The sequence below is a fragment of the Telmatherina bonti genome (assembly GCF_933228915.1).
Source record: "Telmatherina bonti genome assembly, chromosome: 9".
Lineage (NCBI taxonomy): Eukaryota > Metazoa > Chordata > Actinopteri > Atheriniformes > Telmatherinidae > Telmatherina > Telmatherina bonti.
In genome coordinates, this window is record NC_136627.1 from 33,796,948 (window position 1) to 33,818,597 (window position 21,650).

The following is a 21,650-nucleotide window of genomic DNA, read 5'->3' on the forward strand; positions in this document are numbered from 1 at the left end:
AAACACACAAAGCTTCTTATGTGGTCAAATGTCAAACTTAATTTTAAAACTGAAAAAACAAATCAAACAATAAATGACTTTTTTTCCTCCCCAGAAACCAATGCTGCTGTGCGCTTTGTTGGTAGTTGTTGTGCATCACCAACAACCTTTAGCGAGTCCTACAGCATAAAGCTGAGCTGGCAGATGAAAGCCGTCCAGACAGACGCTCAGCCAAACAGCTGCTGATCAGAGTTTCAGGATAACAAATTACAGCTTGGAGCTGAAGCTGCTCTACAGTACTATTATTAGAAAACAAAGCTTTAAATCTATCATTTATTTTACCCCAATCCAGGGGTGGGCAACACTGTCCTTGAGGGCTGCAGATGTTAGGAGTTTCCCTGCTGCAACACACCTGACACAGTTCTGGCTTAATTAACAGACTGGTGCAGAGCTTGACATTAAACTCTGCACTAGTCTGCTAATGAGCCATTGATTGGAGTCAGATGTGTTGCAGCAGGGAAACTCCTAACAAGACTCCTGTCCATCAGTGTTGGGTACTGTAGAAAGTAAAAGGTCCAGATGTGCAAACAAAATGTAACTTAAGTGGGATGAGCTTCCAGCAGAACGTAAAAGGAAAAAATGAAATATATAAAGTTTTGAACAGATGTAAGATTCACCAAGTTAAATAGAGAACATTTTACATCTCAGCAGTTACAACTTGCTTTCTAGATTAAAGATAATAAGAACAATATGGCCTGTTAGTATTAACCACTGGAGAATATTTCCAATATATCCCAGCAGGATGAAAAGTAATCATTTAACCAAATAAATACGCACAGATAATATAATAAAAAATAAATACCATATTTTTAGGACTATAAGTCGCTCTGGAGTCGCACTAGGCCAAAAATACATAATTAGGTAGGGGGAAAAAACCCCACTGCATCCGAGTATAAGTCGCATATTTGGCAGGTAATTAATTTTACAAACTACTTGACATAAAACCGACATTAGGTCATCTTGGAAGGCAAGTTATTACATTAAAAGAATAGAGAACAGACTGAATAGGTGTAAGATATACTAACACTACGAAGGTTAGCTACATGAAAACAGAAACATGAACAGAAAAAATGTCCAGTGTTTAGATAAACAGTTATATGTAACTATAGCCTAAAGAACAAAACAAGTGTAGCTTTACTGTAATTAATAACACGCAATTTCACTCCACATTGCTAAATATGTTGAATTCTTCGTCCTGAGTCACTTCTGAATAACTCTGCGTGGAGACGCCGTAACAGGCATTGTTAACAAGCTTCTCCCCGCAGCATGTTGTTCAAGCACCAACTGGCGAACTTGTTCCTCTAGCTGTCTAGCTTTGTGCCTGATATTAGCTTTTATTTAATGTTTTCTTCATCACGGTAAGAGTAGCCTCCGCTTTACGCCACTCCCTAACAAGTTTCTCACTTACTCCAAACTTTCTCTTTGCTGCTCGATTTCTGTTTTTAGCTGCAAATTTAACTACTTAGAGCTTGTAGTCTGCAGAATAGGATTTTGTTTGTTTACTGTTTAAATTTTTCATAGTTAAGCAGTAGAGGATATCTGTGCGGAAGTCTAGAGTACCCTCTTGTTGCTGTCGGTGAAATTATGTATATTTTTCCATGTATAAGTCGCTCTGGAGTATAAGTCTCATGAACAGCTAACCTAGTTCATATACCCATACACTATGCAGCTGGAGTACACAAAAGTAATCATGATTCTGATATTTAAATATCTTTTTCAAATAGCTTTAATTGATTATTTTTAGGAAACTTTTTTCAAGACCTCTGTAACATATAAGTAATGAATTCTCTTCAATAACAGAAAGTAGACACTTGTATCGAGTTAGTTTACCTACAGTAGAAACTACCTGAAATATAATAAACAAAAGAAAAAACATATATCAAAACAGCAAATTTATTTTAAAAGACATAATTTAACAATCACAATCCAATGCTGCTAAAATTGGTCAGTGTATGCTGATCTAATGTAAAAAAAAAAAAAGGTTCAAATGTGTATTTGCAAAGCAGTAGAAAGAGGTCCTTCTGTTTAATTTGGCTCATACGTATAGATGTCCTTGTATTGGAGCCAAAACCCTCCAGGTTGAATTTAATAAAAGTTCTGATTAAACTCCAACCTGCAGAGCAGCTTTGCCTCATATAAAGGCTTATGTAGCTGAACTCCAACCTGCAACACAGCGAATGAAGGGTAGAGGGGATGACAGGGCACTGGCAGGCAGGCAGACAGTCAGACAGACAGATGCAGCCAGATAACATGGGAAAGGAAGACTTACTAACTGTTTTTGTCCCCTGTGGGAGGGTGCAGCCCGACACGGACTTGTTTGAGCTCTGACGTTTAGAAGGGTCAAGAGTGACCCTAGGAGCAAAGAGGAAGAAGAGAAGGAGGTGAAGAGAAGAGGAATGGAAAAAGGAAAATTAGCATTAGAGAGACATTGAATGAAAGAAAAAGCAAGTAAAGGAAGACACAACAAAGAGTGGACGAAAGGATCATAGATAGAAGAGAACAAATTAAACAGAATGTATTGTAGTACAGGAAAAAAAGAAAGGACAGAATCTGAGGGTGACTGGCAAGAAAAAGCCAAAGATGTTAAAGAATCAAACAAATAAAGCAACAGTAAGCAGCCAAAAAGAACAAACCATCAAAGATATACATCATGTCCATCTGAGCAGCAGACCTGGGTCAAATAGGATCTGGTTTGATTTAGAGTCGACAAAAACAAAAAAGTTCAGAGTTTTCAATCTAACTGGGAAAATGTTCTTTTGAACTGAAGTGACTGAATCAAGCAGGTTTTGTGATTGTAGTGCATGAGAAGACTGTCCCTACTGCTGGAAGTGAACAGTAAGCATCATAACTTCTGGAAACATCATGTACTGTCAGCCAGAGAAACTTTATAAACATATCCATGTTTGCATCTGCTGCAGATGAAAGCAGTCTGGCAGTTTCTCTGATTTTAGTTGGTCTTTATAAAAAAAAAGGAAACTTGAACACCTTTCATATATATTTCTTAAAAGAAAAGTCCAGTTACATATCTTCTCTGCTGTATTTGTTTAATTTCGGATGCAGCTGTCGGTGACAAACTGCGGGGAGTAACCAGTAATTGGCAGAAATCTGATGACTGCTGTTAGCAGTGGGTTTGTAAAAAATCCAAAAAAACCCCAAAAAGTAAACATAAAAAGACAACATGACCTTTAAATACAAGCAAGTTAAACACAAAGGTGTTCAATCACTATTAGACCAAGGTCTGGCATTAAGAAGGACACGCTTTAATCATTAGGAGATCTGGTAGGTTAGGTTAGTACTGGTTAAGGTAGAGCTATGAAGGCAGCAAGGTTAGCTAAATGATCTTCATGTACACACTTTTCTTTTCTTTTAAAGAAACTACACTGTTCACTAGAAACCTCATTATACAGGGCTGTACGGGCAACCTGCTGACACCTAAACACAACTCATAAACAGCAATAAGCTAACACTTAATAAAGCTTGCAAATGTCTGGATCAGCCACAAAGGTTGAGTTATTTACGGACTTTTTGGCTTGTGTTCCAGGCAGCTAGCTTTCTTTTTCTTCCTGTTTCACCTTTTGTCCTCAAACAAAAATAAACTACATCCTCATGCTACATCTAATCTATCTTTCTCTCTGGCTTCTCCGCTTACCTGCGGGTCAGTTTGGACGTGAGCTTGCTCAGCAGGTTGGTCGTGGCCCGAGTCCTGGCGTGAGGCAGTGGGCTGGCATCATGGGATGGCGTAGGGGAGGCTGGGGGGACATGGGAGGGAGGACGACGGTCTCTAATCTGCCCTCCGTGGAAAGTGCTCCTCACCGTAGATCCCCTGGAGAGACGAGACGAAGGTGTGGAGGATGAGGAGGAGATCCCAGATGCGCCGGCAATGCTGTGGGTTGAAGGGGAGGCAGGGGGGAGGCGGTGGGATAAGGTACTGGAAAGGAAAGCGGAGAAAAGAAACGGCAATTAAGATCATTTAAATGAGCAATTTATCTGTGGTGCATTACTTTACAAAAAAACCAAATGATCTAAAGAGTAAAGTAAATATGTCTTCATTCATTTACTGTACAGCTGAGTCCAATGAAGGTGAGAGGCAGGGGACAAACTGGACAGGTCACCAGTCCATCACAGGGCCAACACTGGGAGACAAACAACCGTTCACTCTCACATTCACTCCTGGAGAGAACCAGGCATACACGGGGAGAACATCCAAACTCCACGCAGGCGAGTTATAAAATAGCTCAAATGTGCAAACTGCACAAGAGCAGAAATACAGGTAACTTGTTTGTATAATGGATGTAAAGCAGTCCTCCAGAAAAATGTTGTGAACCCATGATGTGTTTAACCATAGAAAGCACAAAAGAAAGACTGACTGCAGGTCAGTGATGCTTACTAATGGTGTGTGTCCATACCTTTACCTGCAGAATAGTACCAACTCTGGAGGTTAAACATGGATTCAGTCTGAGTTTCATACAAGAATACTAAAAAATACATAATAATAAACTAATAACATTCTGCAGGTTCTCTGCTAAGTCATAGCAGGCAACTGTTTTTTATTTATTTACATTAGAGACCACATTCATCGGGATGTGCTCAAACAACTTTAATGTAAAATATTCACTTATTCATCAAAAACTGACCTCTGATCTCACGTCTCATATCTTTATTCTGTATTGTCCCCTTACCTCACATCCCATTTCCTTTCTTTAACTCAACACTTTCCACTTTGTCCCACTATCACACACATCAGCACACACCTCCACAGCCCGACACTGTGGCTGACTGGTGGCCTGGGGCTGCTTTTCATAACGCTCTAGATAACACCCACACACAGGGTTCAAGTGGGGCAGAACCATTAGATGAGTTAAGTTGAAGAACAGCCGTTGCAGAGCAAAATTGTTTAACGTCAATGCAAACTGGCCGCCCGCTGCAGCTCACCGCAGGGGAGCCTGCCAACGATGGAGGGAGGAGAGGAGAGACGTGGGGAGGTGTGACAGAAGGAGACTGAAGGTGCAAAAGGAAAAATAAAGAAACGTGGAAATGATTAGTATAAAAGGAGCAACACCTGAAACAAGATCTGCTTTATGTTTATCATGTGTTCATTACGTCTTCATGCCTTGACCAAACAACTGTCTTTCCAGTAATATAATAATAAACTGTGCTTTATGTCCTTTTTGCAAAAATGTACCACCATAAAACACAAAATTTCATGTGCATTTTATTAACTAAATGCAACATTGCGTGTGTGTGTGTGTGTGTGCTGATCCCATCAGGCACTCTGGCAGGGCATCACATCGACATGGCCTGTGGAGAATTTGGAGGGTTATGTTAGAATGATCCTCTCTTCGTCTCACTGCTCTCTCCTGTTTACCTGTCGCTTCCATCCCTTCACATCTCATTCAGTTCCCTGTTTAAACTGACATTGTTAGACTTCCTTCTCTGCATCTCTCCAGCGTACAACAAAAACTACTTCAGTATAAAACCTGAATCCACCGTGTGGGGCGTGGTGTCATAAAGCGAAAATAACCTACCTGTTTTTGCTCCATCATATCTGATCAGCATTTACTGGCGACACCACGCTGGTGATGCGTCAACAGCTTTTAGTGTGACTTTCCTTTTTTTTTTTTCTTACCTCCGCCAAAGAGGTTATGTTTTTACTGGTGTTTATCTGTTTGGTTGTCTTCAATATAACTCAAAAGTTATGGATAGATTTTAATGAAATTTTCAGGACTTGTTGAAAATGTGAAAAGAAAGAACTGATTTAATTTTGGTGGTGATCCGGATCACTGTTTGGATCCAGAAATATTTTACAACTGTGGCAGAGATTTGCGCTCTCCAAGAGCTTTTCTAGTTTTTTATCTAATTCATTTTCTTCCTTTTTAAAAATATAACATTAAAAATATCAATTCCTCATCCATTTCATGAGTCCTTACTGGCTTGCCCCCAAACCACCCATCTGTTCAAAAATATTTACCAGAGGTCAGACAACAGACAGAAACCTTCTGGTCCTGCCTCTGAGAGACAGAATGACAAATAATGGCGAGACAGAGCAGAAAACAGGCCAGGAAGAATGAAAGTGACCACATCACCAGGATAAAAACAACGTGGAGCAGAAACAGAGATGATACGGTGTCTACCTTCCTTTCAGACTGACAAGCAGACAACCATCTGACACTGGAGATCACACTGTGTACACACACGCACACACACACGCATAAACCCACTCATGCAGTTAAAGCCCTTTATCCTCTCTGTGGGCCAAGAACTCTGTGCTCTGCTAACCCAGACTGGCTTTACCAGTCAAACCAGTCATCAAAAAAATCAACAACAACAAAGCAGAATTTCATACTGAATAAATGTATAAGTGATCTTACCTGCATGTCTTATGCTATTCTGCGCTAACCTAACGCTGCAATGTGAAGGTTTCTGTAGTCAAACACAGAGTGTGTAACGTTATGGTGTCATCACCTTATCTTTTCTTACTGGTGACTTCTCTGAGACTTCAGTCCGACTCTTTCTTTAGGTGGCTCCCTTTTCTCTAACTTCCACAATATGGACCATTTTATCCATTTATTTGAAGATATCAGCAAAATGTATGATTGTATTATCACACAGAAAGGAAGAGAATATTGATCTCTGTATTTTCTATAGTTATTATTGTAACCATCATGTTACCATTAGATCTAATATATGTGGTGTACAAGAATTAAGTGTTAACAGCTACAATCGATGCTTTCAAATGGCTGGCCTGTGTGTGATGCTGCTTACTACACACACACACCAGCTATGGTTCTATGTTTCCCAGGCAGTTGGAAGTGTGCTGCTTGTGTAAAACACAGAAACCAAAACACGCTGCCAGAGGATGCCTGTGAGTTGATATCAACCCAACCTGTCTGTATATATTTTACAGAGAAGCGCTGCAACAGCAGTGGGAGCCTTGCAGAAAGAGGAGCAGGTAAACAAGCATGTCGTGCAAGAATAAAACTGGTCCATCTAGCTAATAAACTACTATTTCAACTCATTTCAAATCATTTCACTGACTATCCTGTTTTTACAAAGACTTTGTCAACATGCTTAGTAAGAAAAGATGAGCAAAAATTGAAAATTGACTCAGACAAAACTATGTTATTCTCACCTGTTTTCTTTGCCGTTTTGTAGCAGGGAGTGTCTGTCGGTGGCAGATCGGTCTGTACACACATATGTGTTCCTTCGAGTCATGGCACTAGCAGGAATGTTATTCTGGGAAAGAATCAAACATAAACGGATATAAACTTTATTTAAGAGTTCAAATCACAATTAAATTCTTTTTTATACATTTTGATGAGATAAATAAAGCAAGATTTACCAACGAATGTAAAGAGAGCGTTCATGCTCAACTCAAACTCAGGGAAAACTTTCTTTCCATCTGATCTGAGAACAAAGATGACCCTGGCCTGACCTCTGCCTCTGTCGGTCTTGCAGATCATTAAAGAGTTAATCTCAGGTTAATCTGACTGCTCTCCTTCAACACTTAACATAAGATGCTCTAAGTCTCTTACTTGTACTCTCAACAGGCTGAATCTATAGTTAGTTTCTCCTCTCAGTGTTTTAAAAGTTTTTTTTATATTAAGTCCATAAATCTGCAGACCTGATGCTTCAGGTCTCCATATTATCCTTGTCAATGTAACCTCAGTGTGTTAATCTGAATAAATGAGATTATAAAGGCTATTAGGTCTCTGCCATCTGCACCTGTTGTATAGATAAGGGAATAAATAAGACAGATTGGTTATATCAGACACTGTGATCCACCCACAGTTCTTGCTTTTGGTCTTACCGTTGTTGAGTTGACTTCCTTGCGCCGGTCAGGTATTTCGGCCTTATTTGGGTTGTGAGCAGAGCTAACCATGGGACTGGAGGGGGTTGGGATGCTACGGGAACCTACAGTAGTGGTACTTGGCTTTCGTATTGACAATCGCTCCTCTTTCAGACCAGCTCCTTCACCTACACCACTAGGACTCCGTTTGGGGTGCGCTGACCCTGGAGCCGCAGGACCACCTGAAAGAATACGCAAAGTTCTCAGCAACACAAAAGACAGATTTTGCTCACAATTTAAACATTTCCAAATAAATCTCCCCTCATTTATTCTATTAAGCAACAACCTAAACTCTGCTTTATCTTTAGTCAGTGTTCTGCCTTACAGAAGTCCGAGTGTCGTCTCTGGCGGTGGTATGTCGAGGCGCTGCGCTGCGCCTTATGGCCTGAGGTGGAGGATGGTGCACCAGAGGAGGAAGAGGACGTTGAGTGTTTGCTTGTTCCGTTAGAAATGGCACTGGAGCGGACACGAGCCAGACTGAGACTGCTGCCTGAGCGAGTCTCAGTGCCCTCCGTCTGAGAGGGAAAAATACACAAATGGAAATGATCACATTACAATATGAATGGACACAACAATGATATGGTTATATGCTGGTTTCCTGGGTAGATAAAGCAACAAACCAGTGGTGACGGGCAGTTGAGGCTAGTTCATGCGCCGATATCCTTGAACAGATTTAATTCTATTCAAACATGAGCAGTCATGACTGACAGCAAAAACCTGTTTCCGTTTTAGGACGTTTTGGCTTTTCATCTTCACAATTTATTTACTTAGTACAGAAAAAAATAAACATGCAGACAAGTTTATGTTCCCACCTCATTCTTGCGTCCCAGCAGCAGATATGTGGCAGTGATCTCATTGTACTTCTGACTGACCAGAGAATCTCTAATATCTTCTTTGTTGAATCCCATCCCAACCATCACATCTAAATAAAGACAACTGAAGTTAGAAACACATTCTCCTCAATATCTTCAGCTGTTAAGAGCAGCATATACAGTCAGGACGCGTGCACGACTGGGAAAGGTCCGTCTCTCCTCTCTCTGATGGTACACATTCACAGAACTTTGACATTCACATAGAGGAGGACAATGATGCAACCATTTCCGAGTCATCCTGACAGAAACATTTCTCCACAAGGGCAGCCTTTGCAGACATGAACATATTTACAGTTCATCTTTATCAGCCTGTAACACTTAATCACCTTCAACAACACACTGTTGACTGTCTGTATTTTGGTAATCATAAGAAAGGCGGTTCTCACCAATTCGGCTGGTATCGTTCAAGTCCCCCACCGGCTCTATGTGGGGTTTCAGCTCGTCGCCATCATAGCCGATGTTTATCCACTTATCTTTCATTATTTGCTGATGATAAGAAGTAAATGTCAGAAATGCAGAGACATAAGCAGTAACTCACAATAACATGATTTAACTGAAGGAAACAGACCTGATCTGAGACATGGGCAGTAAATTATGTTACTATATGTAATGATTAATCTACTTCTTTTGGTGTCTTTGTCACCTTTTTATGCAAAATCACAAAGATTACTACGGTAAACATAAAGGCAAAAGTTTCCTGTTTGCCTTCTCCTTACCTCTAGAGAGCAACGTTTGGTAGGATTGAGGACCAGGAAGCGACGCAGGATCCCCTCACAGTCTGTAGACATGTAGAAGGGCACTCTGTATTTCCCCCTTAAAACACGCTCCCGCAGCTCCTGATAACATACACCCACAATTAGATATAAACTACATAGACGTCATTTTAAAAGAGAAAACAATAATAATCATATTTTTTCCTTTATTTGCACTAAAAATAAAAGTCTAAACAAATGAACAAGAAGAAGAAGAAAAACAACAATTAATCTTTCAATTGCCAACACAATACAAATATTTGCTTATTTTTGTTGGCTTATCTGAGGTGATAATAGAATGGATATAATGCAGAGTTATACACAGCTATTATGTCAACTACCTTTAGGTTTTGTCCATCAAAGGGCAGGGACCCGCTGACCAGTGTGTACAAAATGACACCCAAGCTCCAGATGTCCACCTCTGGACCGTCATACTTCTTCCCCTGGAAGAGCTCTGGGGCAGCGTAGGGTGGTGAGCCGCAAAACGTGTCCAGTTTACTGCCTTCAGTGAACTCATTACTGAAGCCAAAGTCTGCTATTTTGATGTTGGAATCAGCGTCCAATAGCAAGTTCTCTGCCTGTGGAGCAAAACATCCACAGCACAGGAGCATGAAAAAGAGAAGCTACAGGATGCACTCGATGGGTGTTTTCCTTTTATTGAAAAGGAGATTAATAAAAAAAACTGCAGCTACCATGTGATTAGTTTACATAGCTCTGATATGGTTACACAGGAAGTGGTACAGCTTCTTCCACGTGTTTTTATAATACAAGATTCACCTTCAAGTCTCTGTGAACAATGTTCTTCTGATGACAGTAGTGCACCGCTGAGACAATCTGAGGAGAGTCGAAGACAAAACAACTTAAAACAAAAGATTATGATTACATTAAGCATTGTTCTCATATGAATAGTAGTTAAACTCAAAGCTCTTTTCTCTCATTTATTTGTCCAACTTTATTGACATTTTCATTTCCTTATGATAAAAATTTGATTACAAAATTTCTTTTAATCTAATCATTTGTTTTTATTTGACTTATAGCAGCTCAACAAAACTTAATACATTTCTGAATCTAATCTAGGAACTACGTTACAAGCAAAGCGGTAAACTATGGACAAGAAATCATGCTAATATGGTCATATTTTACCTTAAGATAACCAAGAGGAGTTAACCTGTCCTCTTTGTTGCTTAGTATTCTCTCACTGAAGCCAATAACTGTTGAAGGACAAGCAGACTTACAGGTGACTCAACGTGTTACTGACCTGTCTGAACTTGGCTCTGGCCTCCTTCTCCTTCATTCTGCCATGAGCCACGAGGTAGTCAAACACTTCACCTAGGAAAAAAACAAAACATACAAACATGTTATAATTTAGAAAGGCATGGAAGTCATATCCACATTTCTAATTACTATTTTTCCTTGCACTAAACACTGCTCAAACAGGCAGAATTCCTGTTTATTTCACAGTAATTTCAACTCCTTTCACCTGCTATCTCTACAGCAGACAAATAAAGTTTATTCTTCCATACACAACAGTTTCAACTTTGCTTCATTTCAGGCATTATTTTTCTAGAGAGACTTCAGTAATCTAAATTTAATTGTAGCCATAATTGGCCTGAAAAAAAGGAGATGCTGCTGAAAAGAGCAAGTATTTATGCAGAAATCATAGATGAAAACATATTTATAAACCCTCTTTCTACTATCTTCTGCAATGAAAGTATCAAAAGCAAAAGGACATCTCTGGTATCAAACATTAGCATGAGTCCTCAGCATTTTAAATGCATTTCTGTACACATGCTCCAGTCAAACATTTAACCCTGGAAATCCTGGACTGCAAACCAGGCTGAGATGAACTGAGCAGCACAGCGGCTGGTGAGCTGCTGCCTCCTTAATGGAAGTCAGAATCACAAAACATCCAGAAACAACAGCAGAGGGAGATTAAGGCATCATGAGGAGAGAAAAAATAAAAATAAAGCTGCTGCAAAAATAGATCAGTGCATTACCAGCAAGTGGAAAAAAAAAACAAAACCACACAAAAAGACAGAAAACATGCAGGCAAAGTGGTTTGTGACTTTTTTGAGTCACTAATAACAATTTAGAATGAACATTAATTAGATAATTGGGCTTAATAGTCAAAAAGCAATAAATCTAAGTAGCACGATTCACTGCTTGGCAACAAAGACAGCTGGCAGCATCACTCACCTCCGCTAGCATACTCCATAACCAGGTAAAGTGTCTTCTCCGTCTCAATCACCTCAAACAGTTGAACTGTTGCACACAAAGAGAGCAGCGTTAACTCAGAGGTTAGCATGGAAACATTTACCCACCCCACCTTTCTATATGAACAAAATCAACTCACCTATGTTTGGATGGTTGAGGGTTTTCATGATTCGTACCTCCCGAAACAGCTGAAAAAAAGATGATAAATCAGAATGAATGCAAAACAGGATGGAAAAAAACTCACTAATGCATAAAAAAAAGGTTAAATCATCATCATTTTACTTGGTGCATGGTGTGCTGTGAAGAGTAACTCTTGTAACTTATCAATAAATTTAAGAGTATAAAATATGACAACAAAAAAAAAATTAAGTTGTTTATTGTCCATTAAATTAAGCAAAAATCTCAAGATGTGTCCCACTATAAAGTTAAGGTTGGAATAAATGACTAAGCAAAAAAAAACAAAACAATTCAAGCTACATTTGTGTCCATTTGAAAATTGATTTATTTGGACAGTCTCAACATTTTCAGCTCGACTTATTTATGATTCACCACATAAATTGTTCCTCAGTTAATTCATCCAGCTCACATCTGGTACAAATTCCCTTCATCCATCTTCAAACACACATTCTGACAGACCACCTCCAGACGTGGGATCACCCAAGGGAGTGTCCTGCTGATGCTATGCTAACAACGAGTCCTCCCCTCCTCTGGTTGTGCTTTTCATTTGTCTTTTTGCCCCCCTCCCTCCCTCAGTCATCCATCACTGAGCTCCAAACTGCTGCCTCATCCTGCCGATTTCCCCCCCTTCTCTTTGTCTAATTAAAGTAATGCATTTGTCTATAAAGTCCATTTAAAAGATTAGAAAGAATCCACCAGACCGAGCTCACAGTGAAACATGGTGACGGCTGGTCACAGAACACCAGATGGACTTTTACAACAAAAATGTAAAAGTCTCAAACAGGAAGCGTGCACACGGCCTCTGTGAAGTGTTAAAATGAAGACATCAATGCATTCATCCATCATCTGTTGTTTTTATTTGGTTATTAGTGACAGAGTGAGACATTCTGACCCTGGAGGGGAAATGTCACTTCATGGTGAAAAGTGTACATGGACAACAAATGTGTGCGCTACAAGAAAGGGTAATCAATTCCCAATGATATGAGCAGAGGGTGCCGTGGGAGGGAAAGGCAAGAAGACGTCTCGCAAAGCAGGCGGGAAAATGAAAGCATAAAATGATTCCCTTTGGTCTGTGATGTAATGCAATGACTGGATTTTTAAGAATAAATCACACACCCATGACAAGAGTAAAAGCGCAGAAAACAGAGAGTCTGTGAAAGGAACGAACATAGAAAATCTTCAGAATGCATTGATGCTTCATTCTAATAAGTGAGCCTCAGCTGCTCTGTGAAACACACGTCTCACTTTACTGTAATAAAACCTTCTCATGTTGTTTTGGTGACATATCCCTATTTGTATGATGGGATCTGGATATTCCTGAAGCACAGTGGCTCAGTGGGAAGCACAGGGAATCCCTTAATCAATACAGTGCAAAAGAGACAATCTAGTTATCCATTTCAGTTGAAAGGAACGGATTAAGAGGTATTTTACAATGAACATTGGGTTTAATTGTAAGTTAGTGATATAACAATGTGTTTTTGTTAGTCTAATATGAGGAGATTCAGATCTGAGAATTTTTAAACTGGCTTTCTCTGTGTTCCTTTGTCTAATGTCCCAAAATAAGATAATTAATTGCCCATTATGTATGGTATTTTCTGAAACCTCAAACTGGCTGAACACAACAAACCTACGGAGGAGAGACAGCTTGGAGAAATGTAAAATACTGTAAAGTCTTGCTTTCTTTTCAGTAAGGTTAAAGGAATATGCTTTTTCATGATGAAGAGACTTTTGAAATGAAGCAGTGTCTGTATGCCCATCTCTGTGTTTGTCTTTCCTCACAACATCAGAGACAGATTCACAGTATCAGATGGACCAAGAGAAAAAAACTACAATTAAACACACAAGCTCCCACACACACTTAGACTGACTCTCCCGTAGGTTGTACATTTTTAATCTTTAAATAAAAAATATGACTTTTAAATAACCAGTTTAATGCAAGTGGTGTAAATGCTGAAACCAATATGCATTCACAAAAAAAACCCCAAAAAACAAAAGCCTTCTGTAATTTAAGTTTTCTGATACAAAATGTTGATGCTCTTCTGTACAAAATAATTCAGCATGAACTGTGGATTTCATTATATAAATAATTAAAAACAATAAAAACAGACTCACAATAAAAAATAAACTTCATTTTCCCAACCATAATTTGATTTCTTTTAATATTTGGAAAATGAAGTCATAAAGGCAGTGATTTTGTGTCCTGCTCAATACGTCTGGTGTGAGGATGTAACAACAACCAGAATATTCTCTGTCTACAAATGTATTATTTCAGTGCTTTTAAAATGAGACTTTGCATTGTCATAAACACAGTAGAGACCCACTGGGAATGTGTGTAATGAAGTGCATCAGCTGTTCATCTGAGATGTAAAAGGAATTAGTGCCTAAATAAGCCTCATCTCCATCACGTCTCTCTCTCCCTTTTTTTTCCTTCTCTCTCTCTCTCCCACATTCTCATTCTTTTTGTAAAGCCTCTTTGGTCCATGAAGTGAGAAATCCAATCTGCAACACCTGCTTACTGAAATATTCAATACTTACAGATAAAAATAATAATTTCGAATAATTTCCTACTCAGAAATTGGCTGGAAGGAAAAGGTTCAAAGTCAGAAACTTTGCAACTTGCAAGAAAACAGCAGAGTCATTGTTGCTGGTCAAATCACTGCTCAGCTCGAGCTGTGGGGAAATATTAAGATTTTTCATTTTCACTCCTCAGGTGCATTTTTGAAGATGTAAAACATAAAACTGATCATCTAATGGAAAAAGAGATTTTAAAAGACCATCTGTGAATCTGAAGCATCATCTTCAGCGCCTTTCTGCTGTTTTTATATTCACTCTTATCCAACTAGACTCCTGTTTCTCTCCCATAGGGACAGCCTCACGTCACAGTTGCCATGCACACGCAGGTACTAATCTCTGGGCTTGGATATTCAGCCCCACAGGGGGTTCTGGGAAGTCATGGAACGCCAAACACATGGCAGGAGCTGCACATTCAGAAACGCACACATTCAGAAACACACACACACAGTTCTGACACACAGCTGTGGTCATGAGATGTTTTCCTATAAAGTGCACTAAAGTTGCTTTTTTTAAATTATTCTTCCTGTCTTAGATTCTTCAGCTCTATTTTCCACTCTTTATTTTATGTAAGAAGTGCTGTGTGTGCTTGAATCATGGTTCTGGCCTGTCACTCTTTTAGCCACTGAGCTGTTCATCCAGGCCAGTAATCAATGCTTCCCTTTCCATTTACCCTTTAAGTATGCTCGCAAAAACACACTGGCAACAAGGAGAAATGAAGTATCGATGATGATGATGCTTCTCTAACTGATGTTTAAATAGCCTCCTCTTCATCTCCTCTGCACAGCTCAGAGTCTAATGAATTAAAGTGCTTAATGCACTTCCTCCTATACATCACAGCCAATGACATGATCAGGGAAATTCAGAAAAGACGGTAAGAGGGTGAAAGACAAAGAATGTCAGAGCAAGATGAACAAATGAAATCTCAACGCAACATTATGAAAAGTTCTTCTGCTTATAAGTGTGTTTTAGCTTTTTTATCTTCAGTTTGCAAATGGATATTTACAGAAAGTCGTCATTCGTGTTGAATGGACATGATTTAGGGTCCAGTCCTCCTCACTGTGCTTAATCATTGCCATGGTTCCCTTCAAGCAGGCACAAAGACAATTCCAACAGATCAACTCAAACAAAACTAACAGCTGCTAAGCCTTAATCAGGTAAGCCAAATAATGCTCATGTGTCAAAGCACCATGCTGTGATCATGGTAAAGTGATAATAGAGTTAATTCTAACTGACTTTTAAATTAGGCAATGACTGGTCCCATGCAAAGAAAGAAACATTCATACTCATCTACTGCTCAACCAATTTAAAAATCAGGAATTGTCTAATCTCAAAGCATCAGGCATGTATTCAGAGGAAGCTGGTGCACCCACCGAATATATGCAAAGTCCCAATCCCTTGGATATAAACCCCCCCACAGTTTTTCTGAGGTGAAGTAGCCCTGATGCTGAAATATTAATGTGGAGATGAGGATTAATTATGGCTCCATATTACCTCGCATCATAAGAATCCCAACTCAGTCTGATTGAAATAGTTACTTTTATAATACAAACAAAACTAGCATGGTGAGGGAGGGAGAAACAAAAGGCAAGAAGAAAGAGCAGGGCAGGCATCTTCCCTCTGTTGTTGTATAGCAGTTGCTTCAAAGAAAAGCTTGTGGGAAAGCCTTCTGCTTTTGCTCTGTCTGCACTCTTGTCCCTTACAGACTTGCTCAGTAACAACAATACATACAGCAGGCGCAATATTATTATGCACAGACACCCACGCAGAATATAATGCATACAATACCAATCCAGATAATGGCATTACACAGACATAAAACGGCTGAGAAGAGGGTGTGTTGCACTGACTTTACTTGCCCATTTTCATACATGCCAGCCTACACACACAAACACAGTCTCTTGTGTCTGGTTCTGCTCTGTATCTTGTCTTACTTGGGTCTCTGGTTGTGTGCCAGTGTCACAAACCACCCCCACCCCTCCTCATTCCTACATGACCGCCTCTTTTGTTCGCCCGTCTGGAATTCAGCTCCTGGATGAAGGGGCCTGGGCAAGGGACAAAACATACTTTGCACAGTATTAAACAGTGGCCCAAACTCTGTCCTAAAGCACCTCACATTTACACACATACAGACTTTTGGATGGTTTCCATTAAATTCTCCAGTTTTCAAGGTAACACCAGGCTTTTCAGGAGACCCTGCAGTCTGGCAGATTATCCAACATACAGTAGGAGAAGAAGAAACATCATGCTCCTAGCGGCAGTGGAGATTTAAGACATAAATAGAAAAATACATTTTTTTAGTATGGTATGCTTTTCTATTCCCACTACTTACTACTCATATTCCCACATGACAAATTCCAATTCTACTTGTAAACACCTTTCCACTTGCATGTCACAGTCTGAAGACAATCAACACCCAAAGGCAAACTGTGAATGAGAGTTAACCGTTGAGGCATGCAGCATGTTAATTTGCAAAATGGCACCACTGACAGATATTTAGACTCCACTAAATGCTGTAGCCAACGTGTGCCTTAACTGAAGACGCTAAGTGGATTTTCTCAAACAATACTTATTTATATTAATGTCTCTTAGTATCAGCTAGAGCCGAATGTCCATTTGGTTAAATACCAATGATAATTCCTCACTATCTGAATGAATGAATCATGTAGAACTACAGCGTCTTCAGGAACATTAAAGAAGATTGCAAATTAAAAAAAAAATAAAAAAAAATAAATATATATATATATATATAAACATAGGAACAGAACGGCAACAATAAGGTTTCCGTATAGCTATCCTTTCATGTTACTGGGGAAATGGCAGCCACAGCACTTGGAAAGAAGCTATTTCTTAGTATATTAGTCTTTATTTTGATTGTCCTGAGCTTTTTCATAGAACAGGTCGATCAAGTAATGATGAAGATGTGTGATGTCCTTGATCATGTGTACTTTCTCGATCCGGCTGTTATTGTAAATGGTTACAAGAACAGGAACCAAGTAATGTGCTCTTCACCACCCGATGAAGGGACTCGTTGGTGCTCCAGTCCAAGCAGCAGTTTGGCCTGTTTTGAGTTTCCTTCGAAGGTAGAGTCTTTGTCCATAACAGCTGGTTTGAGATTAACTCCCGGAAACTGTAGATTTTCGACTTTAACAGCTCCTCATGTAAGTATGAGAAAGGATCGTGGTCCTGCAGAAGTCGATGACCATCGTCTTGGTTTTGGTGGTGTTAGAATCAGGTTGCCTTCTCCATATCTCACAGTCAGATGCTTAACCTCAGTCATGTATGCCGGCATCGTACTCCTCAGAGATTAGGTCCATTATAGTCATCCCATCCACAAATTTAATGGTGGCGTGCGAGCAGTGGAAGGGAACACAGTCATATCTGGATGATTTAAAGAGTGTTGGGCTCAGCACACATCCCTGAAAGGTCCAAGTCATGAGGGAAGAGATTTTACTTTACCTCCACTCAGACCCACTGTGGATTGTCTGCAAGGTTTAAAATCCATGCACAGCGGGAGAAGTTCAGACCCACGTGCGCCGTTTGGAGACGAGCAGCTGAGAGTTAGTCATGCAAATGAAACTATAGCCATTAAATAAGATACTTGTGTAGATATCTGACATCTACCGGTGTGTCAGAGGGAGACAATGCATTCTCTGGGAAGCAGAGAATGCATTGTCTACAAGCAAATGGTGCCAGAACCGGACTAGACCCTCTATCAAGGCCAGCAGCCTAATTATCCACACATGATGTTAGTGGTGGACCATTATTAGTCCATCATCAGGAGGAAGGAGTGAAGCCGTCTCCTCTCACAACGTTTCAGAGTGGGCACAAACTGGTTCATTGCATCCAACAGCATCATCTGGCAGTAGAATGCTAGTTTTCTAATCCATCAGTGCCTTGATGCCTTTCCATGCACTGCGGGGGTTGTGTAATGTGGAGAACTCCTTGCTACTGAGTAGGTCTGCTTATACCCTAACCTGAAGGCTGCATCCTGTTCCTGGAGTGATACCCTAACATGAGCATTAAACCGAGGGTTGCACAGGGGGCTTGTAATAAATGCTTTCATCATTAAGTATACCTGTTTAGTGAGCCTGAAGTGATATTATTTATTTCACAGTGCACAGTGCAAGCATGAAGACTCAATCATCTTGCTGATGATTATTTATTTAAAATAACTGAGTTATAAACAACTATTTATTTAAAATTATTAGTTATTAACAACCTAGGAAAACCAATTCTCTGCACCCCTTCACATGCACAATGGGTAAAAGATATTATGCTTTGTATGGAATTAGAAAAAATTAGATATACAGCCAGTAGATCTGAAAATAAATCCCACAAATTGTGGCACCCTTTTTTAGATTTTTTTTTTTTTTAAAGATCCAATATAATTGTCTCTGGGGGTGCAATCTGTTTACAATCAACAAGGAAAACTAAACAATCAGATAAAACATAAACAAAGCAGAGTTGTCCAATATCACACTCACTGTTGTTAGCTCTCTGTAGAAGTTTGTGTAATGTTCAACAATATTGCTGAGAACTTTGAAACAGAACTAGTATTGATAAAAGATGGCCTCTATTTGCAGAACATAAGAGAAGTAAAAGAAGTAGAGCTGCACTAAGTGATTGGAAACATGGATTTTCCAGTCATGCTGAGCAGCCAGTTAGAATGATCACTCACTAAGCGATCAGACAACTTGCTGAATTGGCTTTAAAAAAACAAAAAACAAAAAAAAAAAACCCCAGAAAATACATCAATATGTACAGATAGAAGACCATAAAGACAGGATTTCACAAAAGCTCCAGAAGTTCCTGACGGTTGACTTGCTCCTAAAAAGCCTGAACATTCAAACAGGCAGCAACATGACACAGATGAGCCTTAAAATAAAGCATACATCCAGAAAGCAACAATAGACTAGTAAGAATATTTCATTTTATCATAGCATATCAGATAGTTGTGGCCATTACAAGGTTTTAAAATTGGGGTACTGACTAATGATCATAAGAATCCCATCAAACTGACAATTGTGCATCGCCACAGACAAAGGCAATTTGGCATTAAAAGCCATCACCTTCAAAATGGGTAATTGCTTAATCCCACAGTGTGTGTGGTAAGCTTTTTGCAATAAGTGGTAAGGTCTTTGTAATATGTGGTAAGGTTTTTGCAGTATGTGGTGCTACAGACAGTAAAAAGTACAGCTGTGATTACACTAGAGCAACTACAGAAACACAGTGTCTGGAGAGAAAGGTGAGAGAAGTAGGACACAGTGGGACAGTACAAAAAAATATAGAGCAGGCAAAGAGAGGAAAATAGAGAAGAAAGTATACAAAATAAGAGTAGATGAATGAAGGGAGAACAGGTTGACAAAATATAAGCTAAGCCACAGCAGTGTGAAGAAACACTGAGAATAGAAATGAAGCAAAAAGTTTCCACACAGAGAATTGGAGGCTTTCCAGCAGCTGCCGTGATTCAGATGAGCTCTGAATACAACAGACTTTGAATATTAATGTCAAAAATTAAAATGCAAATTATGTTTATTTCCACTGGGACCACTGAAGCAAATAAATCAATGTCCCATGAAAGACAGAACATGTTAATTTTGGAAAAATATTTGACTAAAAAACCACGAGTAAATCTCCTAACATGGACCAGAAATGAAAAATATGAAGCCTAACATGTAACAAAATACAGTTCAGGTAATTTATTAGAATTTCAGGCCATAACAAGAATCTGAAATGTGACTGAATTTGTTGATTCAGTTTTTATAATTAACAAAACAGTCCAACATTTACTAAGCCGAAAGCTTGATTATTTACTGCTTTCCAGGTTTTATACAGTATCACATGTAAAGTGAATATTTTCAGCTTTTGTCAGCAAATGATAAAAAAAAAAAAAAACGTTTTGTTTTTTTTAAACAATTACTTGACTTTATAGCAGCTTAACATTTGCTTCATTCAGAAAAAATAAAAAACAATGTTGCATACTACTCCTTAAAGATAATACATTTATGAAATTCAACCTTTAGAATTGTCTAATATGTTTGAGAAACTAAACTATAATATAATTAAAATTCACAGATTAAATAAATGGAATTAAATGTAATAAAAACCTATGTCTAACTGATTTCAAGCCTTTGCATGTAGATAAAATGACGGCAGGAAAAACGATGAGAGAGCGGAGTGTAACTGCCAGACAAAGACACAGTGAAAGACTGTCACCTGGCAGGATGCATACGATCCTACACTAACACAATCATGCTGACAGGGCATCGCTGGCAGCCCCAGCCCTGACACAGCTGTGCTATGCTGCACTATACCATGACCAGGCTGGAGAAAACACACATATTAATACACACTTTATCTTAAAGACTCACAATGGGACTTTCAGAGTGAAATGAGGTGGACAGGTTACCTCTGGGACAGAATGATGTTCTGAGAAAAACCCCATTGTTCCCAAAAGCAGCTGCCCAGCAGCTCTGTTACTGTTTCTGTTGGGCTTTGTGTAATGAAAAATAAATCTATTAATAAAAAAAATAAATAAATAAATTTACTAGATTGCACCAGTACAGGTGCCACAGCCCACATAAAGTGTCAGTCAAACCACCTATCTCTTAAATTAAAATAAAATATACAAAAGAAAATACTGAAAGTTACAATAATACAGCATCTTATTTTCTGTCCGCATGAAAAACTGATCCTGTTGTATTTGTCCTTTCTTTTACCCACAATAACAGCTCAGGGGTTGTGGGATTTGCAATGGTTCATAAGGTTCAATGATCGCTTTAAATCCTTTGTTTTCACTAAGTAAGATGTTAGAAGCTTAGTAAAGACAAACCCTTTTAAGAATTTTTCAGGCTTTTAGTTGTGATTTATTTTCTAAGACTTAACTGTGATTAATCGTGTGAGAATTTTCTGAATATATTCCTCCTTTTGCATCCTCTCAATAACTTGGCTGTTGAGTCAGTATTGTAATAACACTAATACTAATACTAATGCTAATACTAATACTAATACTGATAATAATAGTCAGGATTTCATGCTGATTCTCATCAGGATATGACGAAGGGAATAAAATAGGTTGGAAAAAGGCTGTGTTGATAGATCACTTTAGGATACAGTGAGATTTTGGAGAACTTGATTTAAACAGCTGAATAAAAAAAACAAAACAACACATTGTCA

The 21,650-nt window shown here is 39.0% G+C and overlaps 1 protein-coding gene across 4 annotated transcripts in view; it reads right to left on the minus strand.

Annotated features, from left to right (window-relative positions):
• The window catches only part of mark4b (MAP/microtubule affinity-regulating kinase 4b), a 55,920-nt gene that overhangs the window by 8,411 nt on the left and 25,859 nt on the right, over positions 1-21,650 (minus strand). For 2 of the 4 annotated variants that reach the window (XM_079246442.1, XM_079246444.1), the window contains exons 4-16: positions 11,863-11,911; positions 11,706-11,771; positions 10,768-10,838; positions 10,287-10,343; positions 9,851-10,087; positions 9,474-9,593; positions 9,144-9,243; positions 8,698-8,807; positions 8,211-8,400; positions 7,847-8,067; positions 7,169-7,272; positions 3,689-3,967; positions 2,309-2,391 (exon numbers count right to left, since the gene is read on the minus strand). In XM_079246442.1, the coding sequence (XP_079102568.1) occupies positions 2,309-2,391; positions 3,689-3,967; positions 7,169-7,272; positions 7,847-8,067; positions 8,211-8,400; positions 8,698-8,807; positions 9,144-9,243; positions 9,474-9,593; positions 9,851-10,087; positions 10,287-10,343; positions 10,768-10,838; positions 11,706-11,771; positions 11,863-11,911 (1,687 nt within the window). The remainder of the gene's footprint in view (positions 1-2,308; positions 2,392-3,688; positions 3,968-7,168; positions 7,273-7,846; positions 8,068-8,210; positions 8,401-8,697; positions 8,808-9,143; positions 9,244-9,473; positions 9,594-9,850; positions 10,088-10,286; positions 10,344-10,767; positions 10,839-11,705; positions 11,772-11,862; positions 11,912-21,650) is intronic. The other 2 variants (XM_079246443.1, XM_079246445.1) reach the window with 1 other exon arrangement.